Source organism: Micrasema longulum, unplaced genomic scaffold, assembly GCF_059751315.1.
Source record: "Micrasema longulum isolate JH-2025_06_02 unplaced genomic scaffold, ASM5975131v1 h1tg000614l, whole genome shotgun sequence".
In the NCBI taxonomy this organism is placed as follows: Eukaryota; Metazoa; Arthropoda; class Insecta; order Trichoptera; family Brachycentridae; genus Micrasema; species Micrasema longulum.
Window position 1 is genome coordinate 464,423 of NW_028277810.1, and position 24,085 is coordinate 488,507.

At 31.5% G+C, this 24,085-nt stretch overlaps 2 protein-coding genes across 2 annotated transcripts in view; one reads left to right on the top strand and one right to left on the bottom strand.

The window, feature by feature from the left end:
* The window catches only part of LOC148280111 (ATP-dependent RNA helicase DHX30-like), a 39,569-nt gene extending 27,330 nt beyond the window's left edge, over positions 1 to 12,239 (bottom strand). Inside the window, exons 1-9 of the mRNA XM_088228885.1 lie at positions 12,158 to 12,239; positions 11,733 to 11,845; positions 9,909 to 10,246; positions 8,925 to 8,977; positions 6,580 to 6,781; positions 5,278 to 5,498; positions 4,745 to 4,843; positions 3,269 to 3,310; positions 1,344 to 1,488 (exon numbers count right to left, since the gene is read on the bottom strand). Coding sequence (XP_088085011.1) covers positions 1,344 to 1,488; positions 3,269 to 3,310; positions 4,745 to 4,843; positions 5,278 to 5,498; positions 6,580 to 6,781; positions 8,925 to 8,977; positions 9,909 to 10,246; positions 11,733 to 11,845; positions 12,158 to 12,185 — 1,241 coding nt within the window. The 5' untranslated portion in view covers positions 12,186 to 12,239. The remainder of the gene's footprint in view (positions 1 to 1,343; positions 1,489 to 3,268; positions 3,311 to 4,744; positions 4,844 to 5,277; positions 5,499 to 6,579; positions 6,782 to 8,924; positions 8,978 to 9,908; positions 10,247 to 11,732; positions 11,846 to 12,157) is intronic.
* A 796-nt stretch (positions 12,240 to 13,035) lies between these two features.
* Positions 13,036 to 22,466, top strand: mus312 (mutagen-sensitive 312). The gene is made up of 4 exons (XM_088228909.1): positions 13,036 to 17,987; positions 20,107 to 20,459; positions 21,148 to 21,300; positions 22,191 to 22,466. The coding sequence occupies exons 1-4, from the start codon at positions 15,644 to 15,646 to the stop codon at positions 22,278 to 22,280; spliced, it is 2,940 nt and encodes a 979-aa protein (XP_088085035.1). The 5' UTR covers positions 13,036 to 15,643; the 3' UTR covers positions 22,281 to 22,466.
* Positions 22,467 to 24,085: the final 1,619 nt, after the last annotated feature.

Genomic DNA, 24,085 nt, shown 5'->3' on the forward strand with positions numbered 1-24,085 from the left:
TTATCTAATATAGAAACAAATTATAGCACGCAAAAATGAGAAATGCTTCAGAAACAATTTAAAAGCAATTTAATGAATAGAAAAACATATTTTCAAATTAATTTTGAAAGGCAAAAAATAATTAAATTAAATTATCCACAATAATGGTAATAGTTTTGAAAATCTAAAATACCTAATGTGTGCAAAACCTTTATAATAGTTTTAATTATATTTAAACTAATTATGATAAGAAAGTTACAACCCTAACACATTTTTTGTTTGGGGAAAATTGACAACCCAGAGACTTAACTTAGGCGAGTTAATTTGTTATTTTACTACTAGGCATTGTTAAATGAATGTTAAAAAAATAAATAATAATAAATTTCGGACTGTGATTTTTTGAAACCGTGTGAAATGAGGTTCCAGTGTATATACAAATACACACATACATCATCATGCTTTCTCCTTTTCACACCCAGTGGTGAATAGGGTATTTAATTTTTAAACCAAATGCAGCATATTTCGATCATCAGTTACACAAACGTAAGGTGATCAATTCTATGCTTCATCAGGTGCCAGTTGAGGAACAATGAAATATTGCAGCCAACACAACCATTAAAATCAATATATCATGTCCACTGCTGCCAGGAATCTGCCAGGAATTGAACCCAGTACCTCAAGAATTATAAAGAACGTGAGAACCACTACACAACAGGGCAACTTATCTTTACTTGATTTCCTTACTCAGAATTTTTACCTGAGAGCAGCCATCAAGTCGAAAACACCCGTCCAGGGTTTTGGTTATATTTGTAGGATTAGGTTGTTGAGTGTGGTGATCCCGTCCCAGTTGGAGGTTGTCAGAGAAGATACGTGGTTGCTGTTTAATGCGTATTTATTACATGGCGAATAAAATACAGCACTTGGTTGTGTAGCGCGAGCGTAGCGGCGATGATGGGTGCAAGAGACTGCAATTGAACTACATGCTGCAACTGAGTGACGTCGTCGAGCTGGACTGAAGTGAACTGAACTTGTTGGGCTGACTGACTGGCGTTGCGTCGTGTGGTCTCTTTATAGACGATGTTCCTTTGTAGTTCATTTCTTCATGGTAGGGACGATGTGTATGTACTGCAGAACAATGCTCCCGGTTTAACGTGCAATACTGTAAGAGTTGCATTATACGTATGTATTGGATTCGATAGAAAATGATGACATTGCATCGTCGGTCATTAGTCTACTTCAGGTGAACTAATTTAACATGCGTGTGTCATCGATTATGGACTATAGACCCTACATATTAACTGTATTCTTCATCCGCCTGGACACAGATAATCAATAATAAAAGTGAATAATGATTGAATTCTTACTTGAATTTTGTGATGGGAAGGGGTGATTCTGGTTTGGCATCCACAAATTTGTCAAGTAAAATCTGGTTTCTGTCATATACGGCCGACTTATTTTTCTTTTCCAAAGGAATGGAAAAGATTGTGTCCCGAAACTCCATTTGCGAAGCTAAATGAAGAAAATACAAGATTAGTAATTTGAAGTTTAGGTACTCAGTGATATGAGGATATTATCTTCAGTCAATATTTTGAGTTTGTCCAAATGTTTGTAGGCAAGACTGGATATCACCCCCAGGGAGTCATTAAGATAAAACCAACTGGTCCAAGAAGAAGTTTAAAAATTGGAAAAATATTTTCAGGCATTGCCTTGAATGTGAAATAATTCGATCAGATAAATCTCTTCACAACAATAAAGGTGTCAGCTCTTCAAATTCACTAAAATCAACAGATGAGAAAATTGAAAAAATATGGATGTTCAGACATAGGCAAAATGGTGAATGTTACACAGTGTGTAAAGTGGCCACTTAAACCAGCCAATGACGGGTCATAAGCCCTGTAAATGCCTAAACTTCCATATTCCCTTATTTGAGGTATTCTCCATCCCTGTTGTAATTTGTTTATCAATTAGTGCTTTCACCCTCTAACGGGCATCTTAAGACTAATATGACTGACTGAAGCGGCAAGTGAATAGCATTTCAATTCGAAGGTTGCTTTTCGTGCTTCCATTCCCTAACGAAATTCCATCATCAGATGTGATGCAACGCAGTTGCATTAATATAATAAGAAATTAAAAACATAATTAATCTAATTAACCTAATTATCGTCTTAAACATAATAAGCAATATAAACTAAAATAATCATAAAAAACATAACAAATTCATATAGACTTGTAGACCAAATTTCTTAAACAGGGCACAAATTTTTACCTATGTGGCTTGATCCACTCATCGATCTATGCGCAACCCACCTCCACTATCCATTTTATACTGTGAGTATTTACTAATTGTCCTTATGAACAATGGAAGTAGATTGTACACTTTAACCGAGCAGTAGGCCAATTCTCTTTGACCAAAGGTTGTATTAATTTTGAATTGTTTTTGCAGTATCAGGGTGGAGTATCTAGGAACTCTTGTATTTGTGAAATGAGTTATGGAAGGTAGAGAATAATGTTTGTGTGCGTACAGTAACAGAGCTTTTACATAAAGTTGTTTTACATATGTTACATTAAGATTTACGAATGTACCTAGTTCTGATTGGGACTCTTAAGATAATTTTAGTTAAATCTATTTGTGCAATGTTATTTGTTTGATCAATGTGTCATTTGCACATCCCTATACAATTATTCCATATTCCAAAACTGATTGACTTGTCATTGGCTGGTTTAAATAGACACTTTTTGCAATTTTCACCATTCTGCCTATGTTTAAACATCCACAATTCCTCAACTCTTTCATCTGTTGACTTTCGTTAATGATCTGTTAACGTTGAAGTAAAAGAGCTGTAACCTTTATTAATGTGGATGAGATTCATCTGAGCGAATTATTTCACCTACTATGCAACGTCTGAAAATAAATGCTGAGATCCGTACAGAGCGTAAGGCTGAGACAAAATCAAGAAAGGAGTGCTACGTTGGTATGGACATGTAGAGCAAATGGACAACGAAAGAACAGCTAAAATTTTTTTTAATTTGAATGCTGATGGATGCAGAAAATGAGGAAGACTGAGATAGAGATGGCACGACCAACTTCAACAAATACTAAAAGATGGACATGTCAAAAGCCGGAATAATCGGCGTGCGTGAATGAGAAGATGTATGAATGTAAAGGAAGCCAGGTTTGTATGCAAAGACAGAGTGATATGGCATTCTATTCTCTGCCTGACGTTACGGAGAAACGGAGTGATGGTTTGCATGTTTTTTTGTTTGTTTATAAAAACCTTAGATAACTTACCGACACTGAGGTTATGAACGTTCGGAGAATTCAATTCAGCAACTACAAAACAAAAATTAAACAAACATGTATTAGAAAATACATCAAATAATAAATACAAATATATTGTAAATTTTTAAATAATTCCAGTGCTTTTTTGTTCGGTGGGAACACACCAAAAAAGTTCCAAAGTTGATGTAAAGTGAAATTAAGATTTGAATTTTGATTTCAATGGTAATACCCGTATGCAGAGACAAAACTGAAGGTGAGGAAAGTACATTCTATTGTCTTCACTTTGGGGTTATTTTCCGCATTTGAGATTAGAATGTACTTTCCTCACCTTAAGTTTTGTCTCTGCATACGGGTATAAGTGACTATCCAAAATTGCATTATATATATCCACATTTCTAAGAATTTTAAGCTGCGTCATATGAGCCAACAACCGTGGATATCAGATGTAAATTTTGGCATTTATTTTTAAAAAACCCCTTACACAACGTTTGTAAAATCAATGAATTTATATCACATAATTATTTATTTATCTTATACATATTATGTTAAATTATGACATTAACATAAAGTTACTTTGACTGTCTAAGGTTAGTAACCCTGTTCTAAGATAGTTACAAATACATAATTTTAGTAGCCTAAAACACAGAAGACTAGATGAATTTTTACAAACTGTTTATTTATTAGATGTTTATGTACATTACTAAATACACATTACAATGCACAAATAAAAGAAATATTACCAATACAATTTTAATGTGAAAAATGGTCAAATAAAAAAAGCCAGTATTTAGAGTAAAAGGAAGCTATCCCTGTGTCCAGGCGGATGTAGAATACAGATCTGTGTGTGAAAAAAACCAAAAATCGGGTCGAGTGTTTTCGACTCGATGGCTGCTTTCAGGTAAAAACCTGAATAAGAAAATCGAGTGGGGATAGTGGTTGGCGCATTCGTCTACCATTATTGAGGTCCTGGGTTCAATTCCTGGCAGGGTGGAAGCGAAATATTGATTTTAAAGGTTGTTTAAACTGCAATATTTCATTGATCCTGGACTGAGACCTGAAGCGTAGGACTGATCATTTTAACTTCGTGTAGCAGACGATCGAACTACGCTGCGTTTATTTTCCAAATGTAGCGCCCTGTGCGCCATCGGGTGCGGAAAGGGGAATGATGGCGACCCTCTCTGAATTTTCTTTCAGTAATATGAAAGATGTCGATATCTAAAGAGATACAGTTGAGTGAAGACATTGCTTGTTTAGATTTACATTAAAATCCGATTTGGTATCTATCTGATTAGACCTAATAGTTTCTCATATCTTACCTAAATTGTTTAGCCATTGTTTCAAAACAAGTAAAGTCATGCTCATTTTTCGTTTAAAAAATCTTTGAATTAACTCCTGTAAAATTAACATTACGGCGCATAAGCCATTTAGCATTTTTACCATCGATATATTTTTTCTTACAAATAGCAGCGAGTAAATTTAATATACCTTCTTCGTCCAATTCATTGGCGGTGAGATCAGCCGGCATAGAGGGCAAGATCGATGCGACGTTTTGGAGTTTTGCCCTGGCATCTTCCAAAAGTGGAGCTTGAAAAATGAAATACATATATAATAAATGAAAATGTTCAATATTATTGTTATCAAAAACATTTTTCACTTTGTGGTATGACATTTTACACTTATTTGTTTATAAATTTGTATAAACCACTTAATTTTTTTTGACGATGAGGTAGTAACCTCGAAACCGGTCGAAGTGTAATTAGAAAAAAAATTAAGTGGTTTATACAAATTTATAAACAAATAAGTGAAAATGTTTAATGCTACCAAAAATGGCTTTTAAAAGTATTTTCTTGAGCATAATACTCGTACATAAATGCAGCTGTAACTAATTTTCCTACATATTACTTAATATGCAAAATAAAATGCATCTAATTTCAAATTTAGTTTACATGGAAAAAAGTAGGTTTTGCAGTGCAGATGATGTTAGAAGAAAAAGTTAGTTAGAAAAAGAAATAAGTTACCTATTTTTGAGTTGTACCCGGCGATTAGGTGTTTTATTTTTTCTTCATCTTTAGAGTCAATTTTGACTGCAAGAGGTTTGTTGAGTTCTTTTTTTAACCCATCGATGAATTCTTTATCATATATAGGCAAGCCATGTTCATCTATATGTTTCTTGTTATATAATATGTGAATGACTTTGTATGCTGCTTTGGTAGCCGCAAGCTGTTTCGTATGTCCAATTCTGTAACGAATGAAGAAACTTTATTACGATAATATTTATTTTGTTAAAGCAAACCATTACACTTTCCCCGTAGCGGTAGGCAGAAAGGAAGAACGCCACACCACTATTTGCATAGAGACCTCGCTTTCTCTACATTCACACTTATAACATGATTTTCTCGTAGACGCATATCGATTATTCCGACATGACATGTCCATCTTCGAGTAACTGGTGGGTTTGGTCATACCATGTCTTTCTCGATCTTCCTCGTTTTCTGCATCCGTCAACATTCACATTGTAAATATTTTAGTCGTTCTTTCGCTGTCTATTTGCTCTACATGTCCAAACCAGCGCAGCGCCACTTTCTTAATTTTATTGATAAAGCATGTTTGCAAGCTTTGCAATAGCGCAAATCTTGACATTTGTGCGTCTATAAAACCAAACATTGTTTTACTTGTACCAATTGTTTTACCACACATAGTCTGTCAAAATTTATTATTATTTATTATAGTCTGAGAAACTGCATTTTGACAGCATTCAGCCTACTTTCATCCTTGTTTTCCAATTCCATACATTGACGTCGGTACCGAGTTTTAAAAAAAAAAAAAATATATTTGTTTATTTTTCCATACACGTATTTACATAGAATTTTAATTACAAAAATACACTTTAAAAAATACATCTTAAAATTAAGCTATAACATAATTTGGAAAAAATGCCCACAAAGACTTTAGCGTCTAAGCGTGGGCCATTCCTTTTTTAATGATTTAGAAGTTTATAGCATATAAATTCGGTATGACATAACCACGAAGAAAAAAAAAGCAAACAAGATTAACGTATGCCGATAGAACAAAAAACAGGATTCATTTGCAGTATTTCATTATAAATTATGAACAGCTTATTTTGCACCAATTATTTAATTGATATGCTAACAGGTTTCATAACATGACTGTTGATTTGATAAGATCTAAAAATAAACTAAACTAAATATTTTAAATCTTACCAAAGCTTTTCACTATATTACAAGTGCCTAAAAATTTTATTTCATACCAATTCATACCACATTTCTTGGTTTTATCTGATTAAAATTAAAGTGAATTACGCTTCAATCTTCATAGGAGATGGCCACCGTAGAACATATGTAGAGGTCCATGGTCCATTGGAGGATTTTAATTTTGCATGCTTTCCTTTTGATGAAGAAGCCTGTTTATGTGTGACTTCAAAAAACTTTCCACTCAATTTGTCGACTAAATTATTCAAGGTGACACGGGGCGTAGGAAAAATCTTCGAAATTTTTTCATGCTCTGAAAAATAAATTTATTTTAGTATACAATTAAGAATAAAGTTAATAATAAAACACATGAAATCATTTTTAAAAAGAATGGCCATTGCGTTTTAGACTTTCTCGGTACGACTTGTCTGACCGAGCATTTTGAATTTTTTAATGTCTGCCGGTTTCCCTGCCGACCCTACCGATCCTTCAACAACCACTGATAATAATAATGCAACTATAGTCCTTAAAATGTAACTTGATTAAAATGACAGCTGCCAAACTATTATCAATAGTGATGGGAAATTACTGATCACTGATCATGTACCGATCAAATCGATTTTATCATTTTTTTAATGCAAACATGAGACCCTGTTTCCGAAAATTGATGTAAAAACGCAAAAAAAAAGCCTGTTATAGTGTGTTTAAGACGATTATTTACTAAAAAATAAGACATTAAATACTTTTTTTTACGAACAATAACAAATTTAAAAAAAATTATTCGATCGATTTACATTGATCAATTTGTCTCATCTCTAACATTTTTGCAAAATGACGTAACCTTGTAAGAACGTCGTTAATAATAAGGTTTATTTTAGTTTTAAAGGTGATTTTATTCATTAATGTTGATTTATATGTCAAACATTGTATTAAAAAAAATTATTAACATACCAGATACAAATGATTTTTCGTGTGTCAAAGTAAATCACTCCTTAGACGTTACTACAAAGTTATGTTGTCACTTTTGCTGACAAGTGTCATTCTAATCAAGCTATATATTAAGGACTATAGTTTATGTTTAGAACCGGGGGTTGTCACATCCAGAATAAGAATCAACTTAGGTTTAAATACAAGTAATTTAGTTTTTTAAGGCAATAGAGAAACATCACAAACAAAGTTCAAAATGTAACCAAATCGTGGCATATTAGATGCGTGGCCGATGGATGCAAGCAAGCGTTTTTGCAGGAATTAAAAATTATAAATTTATAACCATGTATTTTTCATCGAGTTATTTTTGTTTTTCTGTTCACCCTTTAATGCAATACGAACATGTCATATATTTACATTGGTAAAATGCTAACATATTTTATTTTATTTTTATGTTACAGCATTTTTTAAGACAATCGTTTCCATTTCTGTTGAAAAGATAAATGAGTCAGCTATATATGACAGAAATTAAATTCTACTAGACAAATTTGTGGATGCCAAACCAGAATCATGCCTTTCCATCACGAAATTCAAGTAAGAATGTTATTTTACCTTTTTATTCACATTTATTATTGTTATTTTAGTTCGATTCAGTGCCACTGCATGGCATTTACTTATACAATAGATTTACGTATATCATGGTTATAGATATCGCACATCCGATAAAACAGAGAACTCAAAAAAGCAGAATTTCCAGGAGAGCTTGAAAACTAAAATTACATACCTATTGTCTTAAAACCTTTTTTATTTATTTGATATTTCTTTTCATCCTTTAAAGCAATGCTAATGTGTCATATATATGTAGATTTGTCTACAAACACGCTATTACATTTTTCAAAGAAAATCTCGATTGCCATAAAGAAAATAGTATAAATATGACACTATTTAAAAACTGCAGCTATAAAATATGAGTGTCATAAAGCCATTAAGTGATTTAATCGTAAGGCTAGAATTATGTCCATTTTACAGGATATAAGAATGTTTTTCATAATTTATTCTATATTTAACTCAAAATCAAAATTTTTTGAGGTATGACTATTTTTCGGAGGTGGATATGTTGACAGTGCTAAACATGCCTTCGGAGCAAATAATATTTTTTAAATACATTGGTATTAATATTCAAAGTAAAGAGTAAAAGAGGAGTGGAGGGGCTAGGACTTGATAATGTAATTTGAGATATCATTGGTGATACTGCAATACCGCTTAACCGGATTTTTTTAAAGAAAATGTTTTACTGTAATAAATTTGCTACAGGGACTAAGAGCCCCTAGTTTTAAATTATTGCTGTTTTTACTCTAAATAATGATAGTTTTTCGAATGCTCCAGCAGTATTTTTGGTTGATTAAAATCATAAGTAATATATTAACAGTGGTTTTTAGGTTCCCTTGCCAAAAAATATAACTAATAGTTATGTGGTATTCTAGTATCACTGACAATATGGATAATATAAGTTAAATTCAATTCCATACCTTGGTGTGATAAATCTCGAGACTCGGCTGTTAAATTATCTAAACCATTTTCCCTAAAATAACATAAAAGAGGCATAAATATCGCAGTATTTAGAAAAAAAAAACTATGTCAAGAGTTTGCAAAAAGAACCACAATGATCGATTTATTTAGAATTTTCAAATGCACCTTTTGACGCAAGGTTTTTTAAAATTAAATAAGTGCTTGATATGTAAAATAGCAAAAAAATATTTCTAGCAGCTTCACTAGATACAAAATACCTGTTCTAAAGCAACATATATTATATGTGCATAAAAAGAGTCATTGTATAAATTAATCGCTTAATTAGTCAAACATCACAAAATTATAATTATAAAGATGGGAAAATGAATACATAAATGGTCAAAATTTATTGTGACAGAGAGGGAAAACATTTTTGAGAAAGGAAATGGAAATCTAGGAATTTAAAATATAACAGTATTAATTTTTGCATTCATTTTATATGTTTCATCAAATGATGTTTTGTGATTGAATTTATTGGCTTATTTCTGCTTTGCTAGCAGGCAATATTACCATTTAGTTTTGTGGAAGTTTTTTCAGCATTAAAAAAAATATATATTATGACATTTTACAATCATCCGAGTAGCATATCACAGGGGTGGTCAGCTAGATGAGATTCGAGGCCTGGTTTTTACTGCCCAGTGTCCATGCGATCTACCAATCATTATTTCCCTATTCGCATCCCGGAGTGCATAGGCCACTGCAATAGAACTTCGATTACAGCGTATCTAAATATTTTTTGTTGCTCAAAAGGTAATGCGTTCAGTCTTACGCTTATGGGGCCAGTTTAGGGACTATGAAATGTTGCTTTGTCAAAATTGACCCAGCAAGAATTCAAACCTTGGACCTAAATGAGTCAAAAATAGTTGTCTAGGATACTAGTTCATAAATAATTGTAGATTTTAATAAATAAATAAAAATAATAAATTATTTTGTGAGTTACTTACTTTGTTGACTCATCGTAGGTTGTAAAATGCTTTTTCTGACTTTCAATCTGCTGATGGGGAGTTGTGGAATCTAACTCAACAGAAAACGGATCATCTTCTAGATCTTTTAGTCCTCGTCTTCTGCTAGCCCTTTGATTTGTTGATCTATGGTCGTGTGTAGAACGTGAATCGATGAAAAATGTCGAGGGAATATTGTTTAATAGTCCATTTGTTTTATATCCGGTTTCCAAAGAGAGACAAATATCATATCCATTCGACAATAATCTGTTTTCTTTTAAATTATTTACAACGCTGGAGAATTTTCTCGATGTTTGAACCACGACGCCACGATCGCAACACTAAAAGAAAACAATATTTTTAATACAATAAGTAAAAAAACAGGTTTATGCAAAAGACACGAAACTGCAATAAAAACTATGGATTTTTTCCCTGGGATATTTAGCAAGATTGATAAATGTTACAATAGTGGTGAAGAATATTATTACTAGTTATAGGAAAACTTTAAACACAATGTAACATTTGTTAATTAAAACATTCAATTATTTCTTATTAAATCATCTGACAGATCATAAGTCCTGTAAATGGTTTAGACTTCCATATTCCTTCTCAAAAATGTTCTCTGTATTTCTGCTGACATATCTACCAATTTAACTTAAGTATTTTTTTGTTTAAAAAAAAAAAATTATATTCTAAACAAAATAGTAAGTCATTTTGCGTAACACCTGGCCATTTTCACTTTTTTTGGTACAGTAAAACCCCAACTATCCGGATTGACAAGTTCCAGATTTTATTGCTTTTGAAATAAATTAAAAGCCAATTGCCCAATTCAATTAAAATTGAAAACATCTCTAATTATAATAATAAAAATACTTTATAGTTTTATTCCGCTTTTATTTATAATTGTTTTATAATTTTTTTACCAGTGACCGGGTTTCGTCGTGACCGACATCGTCAGACTGGTGGGAGACTAAACAAATTTCTGATAAAATAATATTAAACAATCAAGTAACACACGTGCATTCTCCATTATTGTATCCATTAAAATACAAACAATGAAACTAATCGATAAGAATTAACTGCCGGGAATTTTTACTTTCAGAGAATCACTTAATTACCCCCCGGGCCCGGAGACATAGCTGTCGATGGAACTACCAACCAGTGGCCCCTGTTATAGTTTTAATTAAATTTAAATACATGTAATTCAAATACATTTTCATTATAAAACTTCATAAAATTATATATTTTACACCAGTTTTTATTATATACATTCAAACAAAACTTACATTCTTATAATTGTTATTACCTTATACTTAAATGATTTTAATTTTAATTCTTTTATTTACATAATTATATAAAATCATGATTTACAACCCCTGCTTGCACTTGTATGTAACATAGAAATTTGTTTAGTCTCCCACCAGTCTGACGATGTCGGTTACGACGAAACCCGGTTACTGGTAAAAAATTTACAAAATAATTATAAATAAAAGTGGAATAAAACGGTAAAGTATTTTTATTATTATACTTAAAATGCAGTTTCACCAAGAAATGTCAGTAGAAAAACTCAATATATGAAAACATCTCCTTTAATTTTTATTTCCTGATAGCGATCTGGATATTTGGCAATCGGTATGACTGGAGTTTGTATAAATAGAGATCTACTGGACTTTTAAATTATGGTGTAAAGTCAATCCAACTAGAGTCAGGTTAAATACAGTGCATAAGGCACTAAATAAACATATTTAAAAATTACGACAGTAATAAGTTTGAAAGAATGTTTTAGTTTCACTATAAACTATTAATTAAATAATGTTTTATTTTTACTAAAGATGGCAGATTTATAAGGCTTTGTTTTGAAGTCGCCCGTCGACAGTAAGATATGTTGTGTGCCTTTCTTTTGGTCAGCTGTCCAAGCAAATACCGCGTAGAAGCACCCTCTAAAAAAATACAGAAATTATTTATATGTATTACTTTTCACAAATAATAATATTATTTAGCTAAAAAATAATTTGATAAACGTATGTTTTGATGCATTAAATCTTAAATTAAAACGTATTATCGTAAGATAGAGAATAACTATTGATAAATAAGCACAACTTATTAGAAATCACATTCTAGAGAAATTTTGAGGTTAAAAATTGCATCATATAAAAATAGAGGGTTATCGTGGTTGGCAACTCCACAAAACGCTGTCGGTGAGTTAGTATTTTGTTTTAAAACTATTAAAGATCTTTTGTTAATAGAATTACCTTGAAGTATTCGATAATAAGACAACATTTTTAGAATAGTATAACCTATAACGTCGTGCACTTTTAAAGTTCCCAAACTGTCAATTTATCAAAGCCGAACATAACCACAAACAAAATCATTGTTTATTTTCATCTTATTTTATAGGTAGCTGCGCGATGTGCTGATTTTTCGTGACAACGAATAAAAAGGAATAATATATCTTCATAAATCGGAGATAGTTTTTAAGATACTTATCTGATTCTTTTTACTAACATTGCTGTCAGCTGTTAGAAGTCTTCGCTTTTGCAATCTCGTAGAGACAATAATTATTTGACAAGAGAAAAGTTCTTCTATGGCTCATAGACTATTAACTGTCTTTGATTAATGACAGCTTCGACAATATCTGTGGTATATATTATTCGTCTATGGAGTAATAGCGGTGAATCGCAAATTGGGCAAAAATGGTGCTTTATTAGCTAAATTAACCTCGTCTCACAGTCAATTACATTTCAGAATGGCTATAGGGGTTGATCTTACTGTCCGAAAGCCTAGACGAACAAAAAATACGCCACTTTATAAAATACGCAATAGAGCTGCGGCCGTCGTGTTGGGAATTGGCGCTACGTTTGGTGTATTGTTTCAGTAAATAAATTTGTTTCTCATTTTTCGATTATTATTTATTACTATTACCAGTACTATATTTTATTTAATTTGTTTTTAAAGATTCTTTCCCCCTTCTGGAAAAATTCACGATCTGATCACCCAGGTGCTGGCGGATCGCGATGAGAAAGTGAAACATCTCCTAGAATTCAAACCTATGAAATCGTCCGAAGAGATTCGCGAGCTTATAGAAGAAGGCAGAAAGTTGAACAGGCGAGACGCCTAACTTAAAAAAGCCATGCCCAATCTGAAGTTGAAAAGTAAAAGTGAAGGGTGGTGGGTTTTATTATGTAACATGTTATTTTTAAATATGGCCAAGGAATATTTTCAATCTTTTTAACAATTAATGCCAGATTTATCTGCAAATGTTTTGATAGACGTTCACTACAAAAGATTTATTTATTTTATTCATACAAATACATACATATTACAAAAAAAATACAATAACAACACATCCCAAAGGCCCTGTGTTGGCTACATAATTAAATAATAGCCAAAAATTAAATATTATTACTTAAACATACATATATTTCAAAGCGCATCTGAACAACATGCTTAAGAGTATATAAATCTATGCAATATCTCGCAGCAGTCTCCTGCAATGATCTCTTCCCTTAGACAGAATCCAGACTTGTACACCCCTCCTGAAAATGGCTTTCGTTTTGGAGAACTTAATATTTTCATCCAGGACATTGAACACTCTTGGGGCCAAAAACAGAAATTCCTCTGAGCAAATGTCGCATGTGTTTTTAGAATTGAATAATTCAAATTACAAATTAATTATTATTAATATATTAATGAAATAAAATAAAAAAACCATACATTAAAAACAGATTTAATGAAAATACTAGAAACTGGATTATTAATTTTAAAAAAATAAGAATAATTGGCTCTTGAAGTTTGATAAAGTTATAGCAAATACATCTATTTTTTGGTCGACTTCTCGTGAACAGAATTAATGTGCGAATTCGACTTGGCTATATTAATATAAATAAATATGATGCCTAATTAGGCACATTGAAATAAAATAATAATTTTATAAATAAAATCAGTTTTATTTATACGCCATGCACAAGTTTAATGTAAGTGCAGGAATTAAGTTGTTAAGGGTTGTTGTTTAATGTGTATTTATTACCGGGCAAATAAATAATTTATTGATGTATGTAGCGCGAGTGTAACTGCGATAAGGTGGGGCTGACTGGGTGTTACTATACCCTGTGGTCTCTTTATAGACCGCGTAACTTTGTTCTTCATGTCTCTTTGGTAGGAACGATGTTAATGTACTACAGGATTCTGCTTTCATGTTTTGCAGAATATAATGTATTAAATTCAATAGAAAACACTGAGTTTCTTCTTGGAGTCCTTACACATACTAAATTTTAGGTGTAATTATTTAGCATGTGTGTGTGTGTCATTGATCACATAAGTTAGAACACATGTTTCGGGTATTCAGAATTACCTTAAGCTTTATATTTACACCTGATGGTGGGTAATTCTGGATACCCGAAACTTGTTTTGTTCTAACTTATATAAAACTTGTGTGTGGCGTATAAATACAAATTGTTTCATTTATATTATAATGTATTCTTGTTTGCTCAATTCCGGCAGTAATTAATAATGTATGCATTTCCTTTTTTGATTGAATGTAACTTTTATATGTTTTTTCATATATATATCTATACATCTACCCCATAAATTTCATAATGTATTCTAGATTTATATTATTAATATCTAATAAAAGTTAAATGTAAAAAATTAAACACCGATTTCATTTAGAAATTTTCTGTGCATTTAAAAGTTTTTCTTCGTAATTGCAAAATAAATAAATTATTTTGGTTTTTACATATTATTTGTTATAAAATTTCCTCAGTCAAACCTTACCTGTCGTCTATGTAAATAGACCTGGCATTGTAATTGTATAAAAAATGTTATTCTGGTCATTATGCTTTTCATTATTATTAGAATAGAAGTGTTATTCAATAAAATTGTTTGACTCCAAATCATTTTGTTTTATTCGCAGCATTGCGAGGAACGCTGAAAGACAGAAAAATGCTAATTCCAGTCAGAATACCGCGCAAACCAAACTATTCAGTTTTTTTACTAATCCAGAAGAAAAACAAGTGGATAGAATAGAGGTTAATAATGCAATCAACGAAACAACTAGCAAATATTTTAATGCAAAGGAAAAAAGAGAGTTCGGAGATTTAGATGAAAGTGTCTCAGACTTCAAACCGGAGAGACCTAGAAGAGCAACTCAAACTAAAATATCCGATACAAACCGTTCTAAAGAAAGCAAAACTAAGAATAAAAAACCGAAAGTGTCTGCAAGAACTAAAACTCTCAATTTACAGCAGTATACTAAACAGTTTGAAGAAGTTTGCGCTGTAGGAGGAGTAGATGTCAATCCTGAACAACTACAACTTGCCATAGCTTTGTCTCGATCCCTCTCTGATTTTCAAGGAAACAGTAACATCAGCGAATCAACTGAACCGGAACAATCCTCTAGCACTCAGGACTACTTAACTGAAGACGATAAAATAAAGAAAATCCGAAAAACTCTAGATCAGTACGGTTTTAAAGTCCCGGTTGGCCCCATAAATTTAGTTCCTAAAATAAAGAGAAGACGCGTAGACAAAAACCGCGCTAATTCATCGTTGCTAACACGTTCGATTGAAGAAAAGAAACAAATCATTTCTTCTAAAGTATCCCAAATATTATTTGAGTTTGTCCAAAATATTTCTGACTCCTCAAACTTGCGACAAGCAGAACTTAAAAGTGACCTTCTCAATCAAGTTTGGTGCAAAAAGTCACGTCTTTTTAACAAATCCGGACTAGATTTCGAAGATATGATTGAGTTCGATGTGTTCTATGTAAATAATTTAATTACTCCTTCAGATTCAAAGGTTGGATGCCTCTTAAAAGATTGGAAATCCATACCCGGACGTGATTCGAGTCCAGAAAGAGAAATTCCATCTCGAGATTTTAAAGAATCCCCGTTGTTTCCGGACTACTTACATTTGCTGCTCTCTTCCACGTGTGCATATCTAAGAAAAAAAATCTACATCATCAGAAGTCCGAAGAAGTTATTTAGCCCCAACAAAGTTAGAGAAATGGATACTAGACTTATTTTCAACTCTTCAAATTCAATGTCCAAAGAATGCGAAAATAATACCGTTAATCAAAAAAGTCGCAGCTGCTCGCCAGAAATTTTCGGCGATGAAAACTACTACGAAGAAGATAAAAATGATTTGGTAACAAACAATTTGCATACTTCTGAACCACTTCATGTTGAAATTTTAAATTCTTCCGACGATGAAGATTTACCGAATGTATACCTAAGCCAAGCTAAGATCGAACAAAATGTTTCTCCTGCTAAGAATGCTTCTACTTCCTTGATAAAACATCTGAAATCTGAGGAACTCGGGTTCAAGGATTGTGAAGAGTCGATTGATTTAACGCAGACCAATTATATCTCTCAAAAAATTTTTTCGCATAACTCGTCTAAGAAGTATTTAAGTGGCGAAGTTATTTTAATAAATGAGACCATTGATGAAGAAAATTTAAATGATGAGTCTTATACTGTAGCACCTGGTAATAAAGTTCATATTGCTAGTAATGAAATTGAAGAAATGAGTTCTTCATATTTAAAAATTAAATCTACTGCAACAAATGATACCGCTGATATAGACGAATTGGAAAAGGATGCCAGAGTAAATTTAAAATATAGTTTAGACTACCCAGCTATTGATTCAAAAACCACACCTGTAAAAGACATACCGAGTGAGATATCAATTTGTGAAAATTCGGGAAACCCTCTAAAATCATTACACTTGTTTGATAAGAAGAAAATATCTTTAGGATCCTTTGACGACAGTGCACAATTTAATGAACTGTTAAAAGATTTTAAATCAAATCAAATTAAAGGTGATGTTTCAAATAATACTGTCGAAGATTCTATAGATCTTACTCAAGAAGATATCTGTTCCGAAGACCAAAATCTAGACAACATATTAAGAAATGACAGAACTTTTAGTGAAATGTATGAAAGTCAAAATGGAATAGTTCATTACGAATCTTACCACGAAGATATTGAACGGTTAGATATTTCTATCAGTGACGCTCCCTCTCAACAGTGCAAAAACAGTATTTCTTTAAGTAATTCTGAATGTTCTCAAAAAAGTAAAAACATGTCTTCAGAAAGTATTTTTGAAGATTCTGCGAATCATAATAAATCCTTAAGTAAAGTTTACGATGATTGTGATATGGAGAAAGAAAATATTGATTTAACCCAGCAATCAAACGATTCTAAGGTTTCTCTAGAACTAAAATGTCTCGATTCTAGCAGCAATGCACCACAATTAGTAAATGAAACTGATAGAAAGAGTCACAAGGACTCGCTGAGTGAAGTCTCTTGTGATGTGTTTGTTTTATCTGATGAAGAATTCAACTATTCTATAAGTAAATCTTATAAAGAGAAATCCTTCAATAAAAGTAGAAGAAAAGCTAAAAATTGTAATGAAGTATCTGATTCAGAACCCGAATTCAATTTTCAAGGAAATGACGGACATTCCAGTGATCAAACAGATGTTTTCACTGCTTTAAACAACGACTATGAAAAGAAAAAATCTGATGATCTATCAAATGTTATAGACTTGGAAGATTGTGTTCCGAGTACAGATTATAGATTTTCAAACAAATTTGTCCTCTATGGATCATCATTTTTTGACAATATTCCTTCGTGTAACTCGAGCCTAACAAATGTTTCCAACTTTAATGCATCAAAACAACAGAATGTAAATGGTTCTAAATCAAAAAGTCAAATAGTCAATACATCATCAGCTTTAAATAATGATTTTAAAAATCCTGAATTATACTTAAATGAAACCGACGAGCTTCCAAATGTTTATTTAACAAACGGTCATAATAATATTTCAGAATCTGGCAGAAAAGAGCCAGTAATAAATACATTACCAAATATTACCAATTCAAATGATTCGCCAGCCAGCCAAATTGGAAGATTTAACAGCAATGTCTTTGATGTTGCTTGTACTAGTGAATCTCCTGATACTAATAAATATATTATAAGAACAGACAATGTATCGCCAGTCCCTAATTACGATTCAATGGATACACCTAGTATACAAAAAGAACTGTTTAAATTTGGTCTGAAACCATTCAAAAGAAAAAGAGGTGAGATTTCATCATTATTTACTCTTAAAAATTATTCCTGTAATTTAAAAAAATACAGAATTACATTTATTTAGCGCATATAATTTCATAAATGTAAATGTCTCAAAATGTTTACTCATTTCTTTTTCACGTAGCTCCAAACCTATTTCACATCAATATTTTTTAAGTAATCAAGCTATACAACGAGTTGAAAGTGTTCGTGATCTTGGTGTGATTCTAGATAAAAAACTTACGTATGAAAACCACATCGAAAATATAGTGAACCGGGCACACAGAAACTTAGGTTTTGTTATCCGCACTTGCCAAGTTTTTAATGATATTGGTAGTATCAAATTAATTTACTTCGCTTACGTTCGTAGTCTCCTTGAATATGCCTCCTCTGTGTGGTCTCCCCAGTATTCCATACACAAGATAAGGCTTGAAAATATTCAGAAAACATTTTTGAGACATCTCAATTGGAGATCCAGATTTACGGACCTTAACTATAAAACTTCTTGTCATAAACATAATATACTTAGTCTTGAGGATCGTCGTTTGTTATTAGATATGGGTATTTTACATGACATTCTTAATGGACGTCTTGATAGTCCTGTTCTGGTTTCTGAGTTGGCCCTTAACGTACCTGGCTACCGCACCCGTCACACGAATCTATCTCTTTTCCATGTACCCACAGTTCGCACCAACTATGCTCAGAACTCTCCTCTGATTCGCTTGACGCGTAATTATAATTTATTTTTCAATAACATAGACATATTTAATTGTAGTAAACTCACTTTTAAAACCAAAATTAAAAAACTATTATTTGAAAAAAATTATGTTTCGTTATAAAAAAAAAAATATATTTATATTTTTACATTATAATTTTAAATTGTTTCTATTCACTCATATCAAATACACACTTACCCTGTCCTTAAACCTACCCTCACACCCATATACAATCACACACATATTCACATACCTACCAAAACCACACTCCACTTTTTTACACACGCATCCTCACACACAAAAAAAAAACTCGCACACATGCACTTCTATAAATTATATTTAACTGAACTGGATTTTTATAATTGTATTTATGTGGAAAACTGATTTGGCTTTATTTTATGTTTTTTTTTATTATGTTGTGTATATTTCTTTGTATTGCTGTTGTTTTTCTTAATAAACAAAAAATAAAAAAAAAATTTAAAAAAAATAAAAAAATAATTGGGCAAATATCTAAAATCTGTAGAAAAAAATGGAAATCAGAAAAAATCATAACTGCAGCAATTTTTTACACTAGAAATGCTAATTTATAAGGGGCTTGTTTTGTGATTGGTTATGACAAGGTCACAATATTCTGTTTTAGTATTGCTGTTTTTAAATTTTAACATAAGAGGAAAGCTATAAAAACACCAGCGCCCTGAATTATTTTCTACCTGTTTTGACTTTATTTTCTATATTTTGTTTATTTCCTACTCAAAAAAAATTCAAAAGCCTAAGAGTATCTTTTGTGTTAGATATAATTGGCGGCCTCTGTGGTGTAATGGCTAAGACGCTACAGAAGGAAAAACACTTTTTTTAATGTTTTTTTTAAACCAACACAAACACATTAATAAACATCACATACAGAATAACAACAAATAACAAGACCAATTATGGGTTTCACATAGGAACAAAAATAAAAAAACCAAAACGTACAGCCCGCTAGGAGAGAACCGAAGTGGGATGGGAAAATAGGGAAGGAAGGGAGGAAGAATATAAAACAATGCAAAAAGAAATAAAAAAATAAATATACACATACAACATACAGATACTAATATACATATAGATAGATAAACATAAATGCATACACAAATTCACATACATACATACATACGCGTACATGTATATAATTAATAATAAAAGAAAATAAAATTTAAAATAGCAACTAAAAATTTTGCTCTTGTGACGTCTCCATCACAATTTTGATATGTTTTTTAAAACAATATCTTGCTTTGTTGAAAAGATCTATCATGCTAAAGTTTTTTATGACGAGCATACTCTGTGTTATCGTATGACGAGCATACTCTGTGAGCATACATATAAATACTGTTATGGTGCAAAAAATTCATCATAAATATTTTTCTATCGAAACTTCCAGCTGTTCAACTCCTCGAGCACATCTACAATCAAACTCATCCTATTATAAATACAAACGATCTAGAAATGAAATTAAAGAAGAGAAAAATAGAATATAACAGTACGATTTGTAAAGATAAAACCCTACAAAATAGATCACATCCTTCTCCAGAAAAAAATAAAAATCGTACGATTTCTGACAACTTTAATAACAGTAGTTCTCCAGAAAAATGCATAAAAGCAAATTCGTACTCTGAAAATGATATTGTGGAAGGTTCTAGTAATATTTATATACCAGACAGATCAAGAATTGAAATTAAAACTATTGAATGCGATCCAGGTGACTGGATTTTTCAAAATAGAGAGAAAACCAAGGTGAGTAAAATAATTACAATAACATTAATTATTTTAGTAATGGATCTTCAGTAAAATGTTACATTTTAATGTCCTTTTGAAAAATTAATTATTACTTTTTTATTAATTGAGGCTATATTAGTCTGTCAAACACGTAAAAAGAAAATTGCATGTTTTTTATTAAAAGATTATACGAGGGGGGTTTAGTAATGGATACCCAAAAAAAACAGGAATTTCATCATAACTCCTTTATTTTTTAATATTTTTACACCAAATTTTGATCACCTTCAAAGTGTTCTCCCTTGACCACAACACACGTCTGCAAACGATCCTTCCATTGTTCAAAAAATATTTTTTAAATCACTTATCGAGATGTTATTTAGGCCTTCCAGCGATTTTTGTTTTACCTCCTCCACAGTGGCAAAACGCTTTCCTCTCATGTCCCTTTGAGATGTTTTAATTTGACAATGAAATTAAGTGTTTGAATGATATTGAAATAAAAAATAATTAAATTTAAAAAACTCATTTAAAAAAATAGGACTTAGATTATAACAAGTTTTGCTGCTACTGAGCGCATGGACTGTATGTTAAATTGTACATCACTGCAATTCAGTATACACTTATATTTGTTTATTTGACCAATTAGCACTTTTATCTTCTAATGGGCGTCTCCAGACTGGTTGTTTTTGTTAATGTTGCATTTTTATAGGTGCAAGGTTGCAGAGTTCCCCTCCATATTGCTTTTCATAATTATCTATCTGTGCGAGGCAAACTAAGGGACGCCATCTTGAGATATGATCCTGTAAATATTGATATAATTCACAAGGGTTTAAGCAATGATGGATACAAGTATAATGCAAAGGTATGTAGGTTTTAACTGTAGAAATGAAAATACTGTAAAACTCATCGTTTTAATTTTCTTGCCTCCTCTTCCATAGTAGTAGCTGCTCGATTGTGGAATAATCTACCCACTAATGTTAAAGCCCCTCCTTTATTCACATTTAAGTCAAGATTGAAATGTCACTATCTAAATTTTAAGTTGTTCTTTTATCCTTCTTCTTTCCTTTCCATCCCCTCTCCTCTCTTCGTAGTATAGTGTAAATTTTTAATATATTTTTATTTTCTAAATCTTTATTTTTAATTTTGTTAAAAATTGTAAGATTCAATATATCCATATACTTGTAATTTTCTCAAACTGAACGGTTTGAGTAGGTAGGAAGAAATTGCCTTAAAACAATTTGCCCGCCCTTATAAGTGTTAAATAAATAAATGTGTTCACTTAAGCATGATTTTTGTTATTTCCAATGCGTAATAAGTTTACTGTGGGGCAAGGGTACCCTCGGTAGCTGTAGATGTCTATATCTCAAAACTCGAAATTCGGGGTCTATGTATATTTGTAATCGTTTGGAAGAAAATATCTTCAACTATATTGTCATAGTGAAGATATAACTTTCTATCTTCCGATTGTAATTGCTTTCCAGGTTTAAATATTAAATAACATACTTTCGATTGTCAATAATTTGAATGAACAAATGACGATAACAATCCGAGCATGTGGCTTTGCCATCTCATTGGGGTTGCCAATTGTTAATTGTTTTTTTTTATTTATTTAGGATTATTCACCAGCTACTGGGTTTATATGGCAAAAATGATCTCAATAAACAGGAAATGGTAGTTTACTGTGAAAACGATCGAGTAGTTTTTGTTTTTCCATCCGACAGACCACAGATTATTATTTTACTTTTTTTTTAGGACCTGTTTCAATTCATGGATAAAAAGTGCATCACAATTAAAACAACTGACAAAACTGGGGGAACAAGATATCAGAAAAAGCCAAGGTGATTGGGCTCCAAAATTTACTCTACTGGCTCTGAAATCAATGGAAAAATGTAATAATTTTTTTTTTTTTCTTTAAGAATTTTTTTATAGGCCGTAGAATGTTTTGAATTATATGAATGCGTTGGCAGATAAACATCAATTTAAAATGGTGGTTATTAATTAATAAAAAAAAGAAATGGCGATAATGTCTTTTCACATTTTTATTTTTTATAAATAAGCCAAAAATTACGATGGTATTATTATTATTATGGATAACTTATACAGCGCCATTTTCGTAATATAATACCTCAAGGGCGCTTTACACAGTGATTCTAAAGATAAATAAATTTAATTGAAGCTTTTCGTTTTGTAATTTAATTAAAACAATTTATTTTGTTGTCACATGCTACGGATTTATTCAAATGGTTTAGAGAACAAGTGGGTTTTAAGTTTCTTCCGAAACATCAATTCACTTTCACAGCCTCGCACCTCTGCTGGGAGAGCATTCCATGCCATAGGGCCTGCGATCGCAAATGCGCGTTCATCAAATTTAGTGCGCTGTTTGCATAGAGGTATAATAACTTTTCCTCTCGCCGTAGATAATGCCGATCTAAGCGTGAAACGCCTGTCAGCTAGTTCATCAGGAATGCATAGTTCTCTTAGATATTCTGGAGCAGAGATGTGCAGTGATTTATACATAAGCTAACAGAGTTTGTATTTGCTGGTAACGGTATTATTATTACCATCGTCGGTTAAATTTTCTGCAATGGTTTAAAATATGCATATTTTAATTAATTATTTTTTTATTTATTCATACAAATTACAAAAAAATATAATAATAACGTATCCCAAAATCTATGAGGCCAAGGGTCCCGTGTTGAGTTGGGATACAAAATGAGACGTTTCAAGCCCTATGGGACAAACGGCACTTATAACGTTACTGTGCCATACTTGTATGCAATGTTTGTTAGAAGCGCACTCGGCGGGTCAACTGCGAGCCATTTTGCAAGTACTTATTTTGAAACCCAAAAATTATGAATGAAAACTTGTATTTTATACATTGATAGTTATTTCATTAGAATTATAAAAATCATTCCTGATTTGTAAAAATACCCATTTATGCTTGTTATGCAACCCCGTCTTTACAAGAAACTGTATACTGAAGATTGTATTATATTACACTGTTTTTAAATTAGGAGTTATGGAAATAAATATTTAAATTATGGTTATGTTTTTATTTTGTGTAAATAAACTTGCGTTTAAAAAAACATTTTTTTTTATCATTGAAAATACAAAACATTATTACCAAAAAGTTTCTCAGCATTTTTATTTTAAAACAATTTTTTGTAGGTATATTATTCTTCTTTTCTAAACAAACTTGTCCACCTCGTGGCCTAATGGTTAGTGCATTTGCCTACCAAGCAGAAGGTCTCGATATGGTTGACGTGAAATATTTATTTAAAAGGTGTGTTTACACTAGAATATTTTTTAGTTCCTAGATTAGCACCTGAAGCATAAGACTGATCATCTTACGCTGCTGTTGGTGTGCCAATTCAGTGCCCTATGCACAATTAGGTGCGGAGAGGGAATAATGATGAAATAAATATCGATATTTATATAATATTATACCAGACAATTTACAATAAAACATTGAATAAAACTTTTTTATGTAACAATATTTATTATTTAATAAAAGCATACAATATTTCAACCAATGCTGAACAAATTCTTTTAGTGATAGTAATAATTAATATTCTAAAGATGCCACTAAACATTTATAAAAATTGTTAAAAAAAACATTGAAAAAAATGTTTTTTACTAATTTTTCC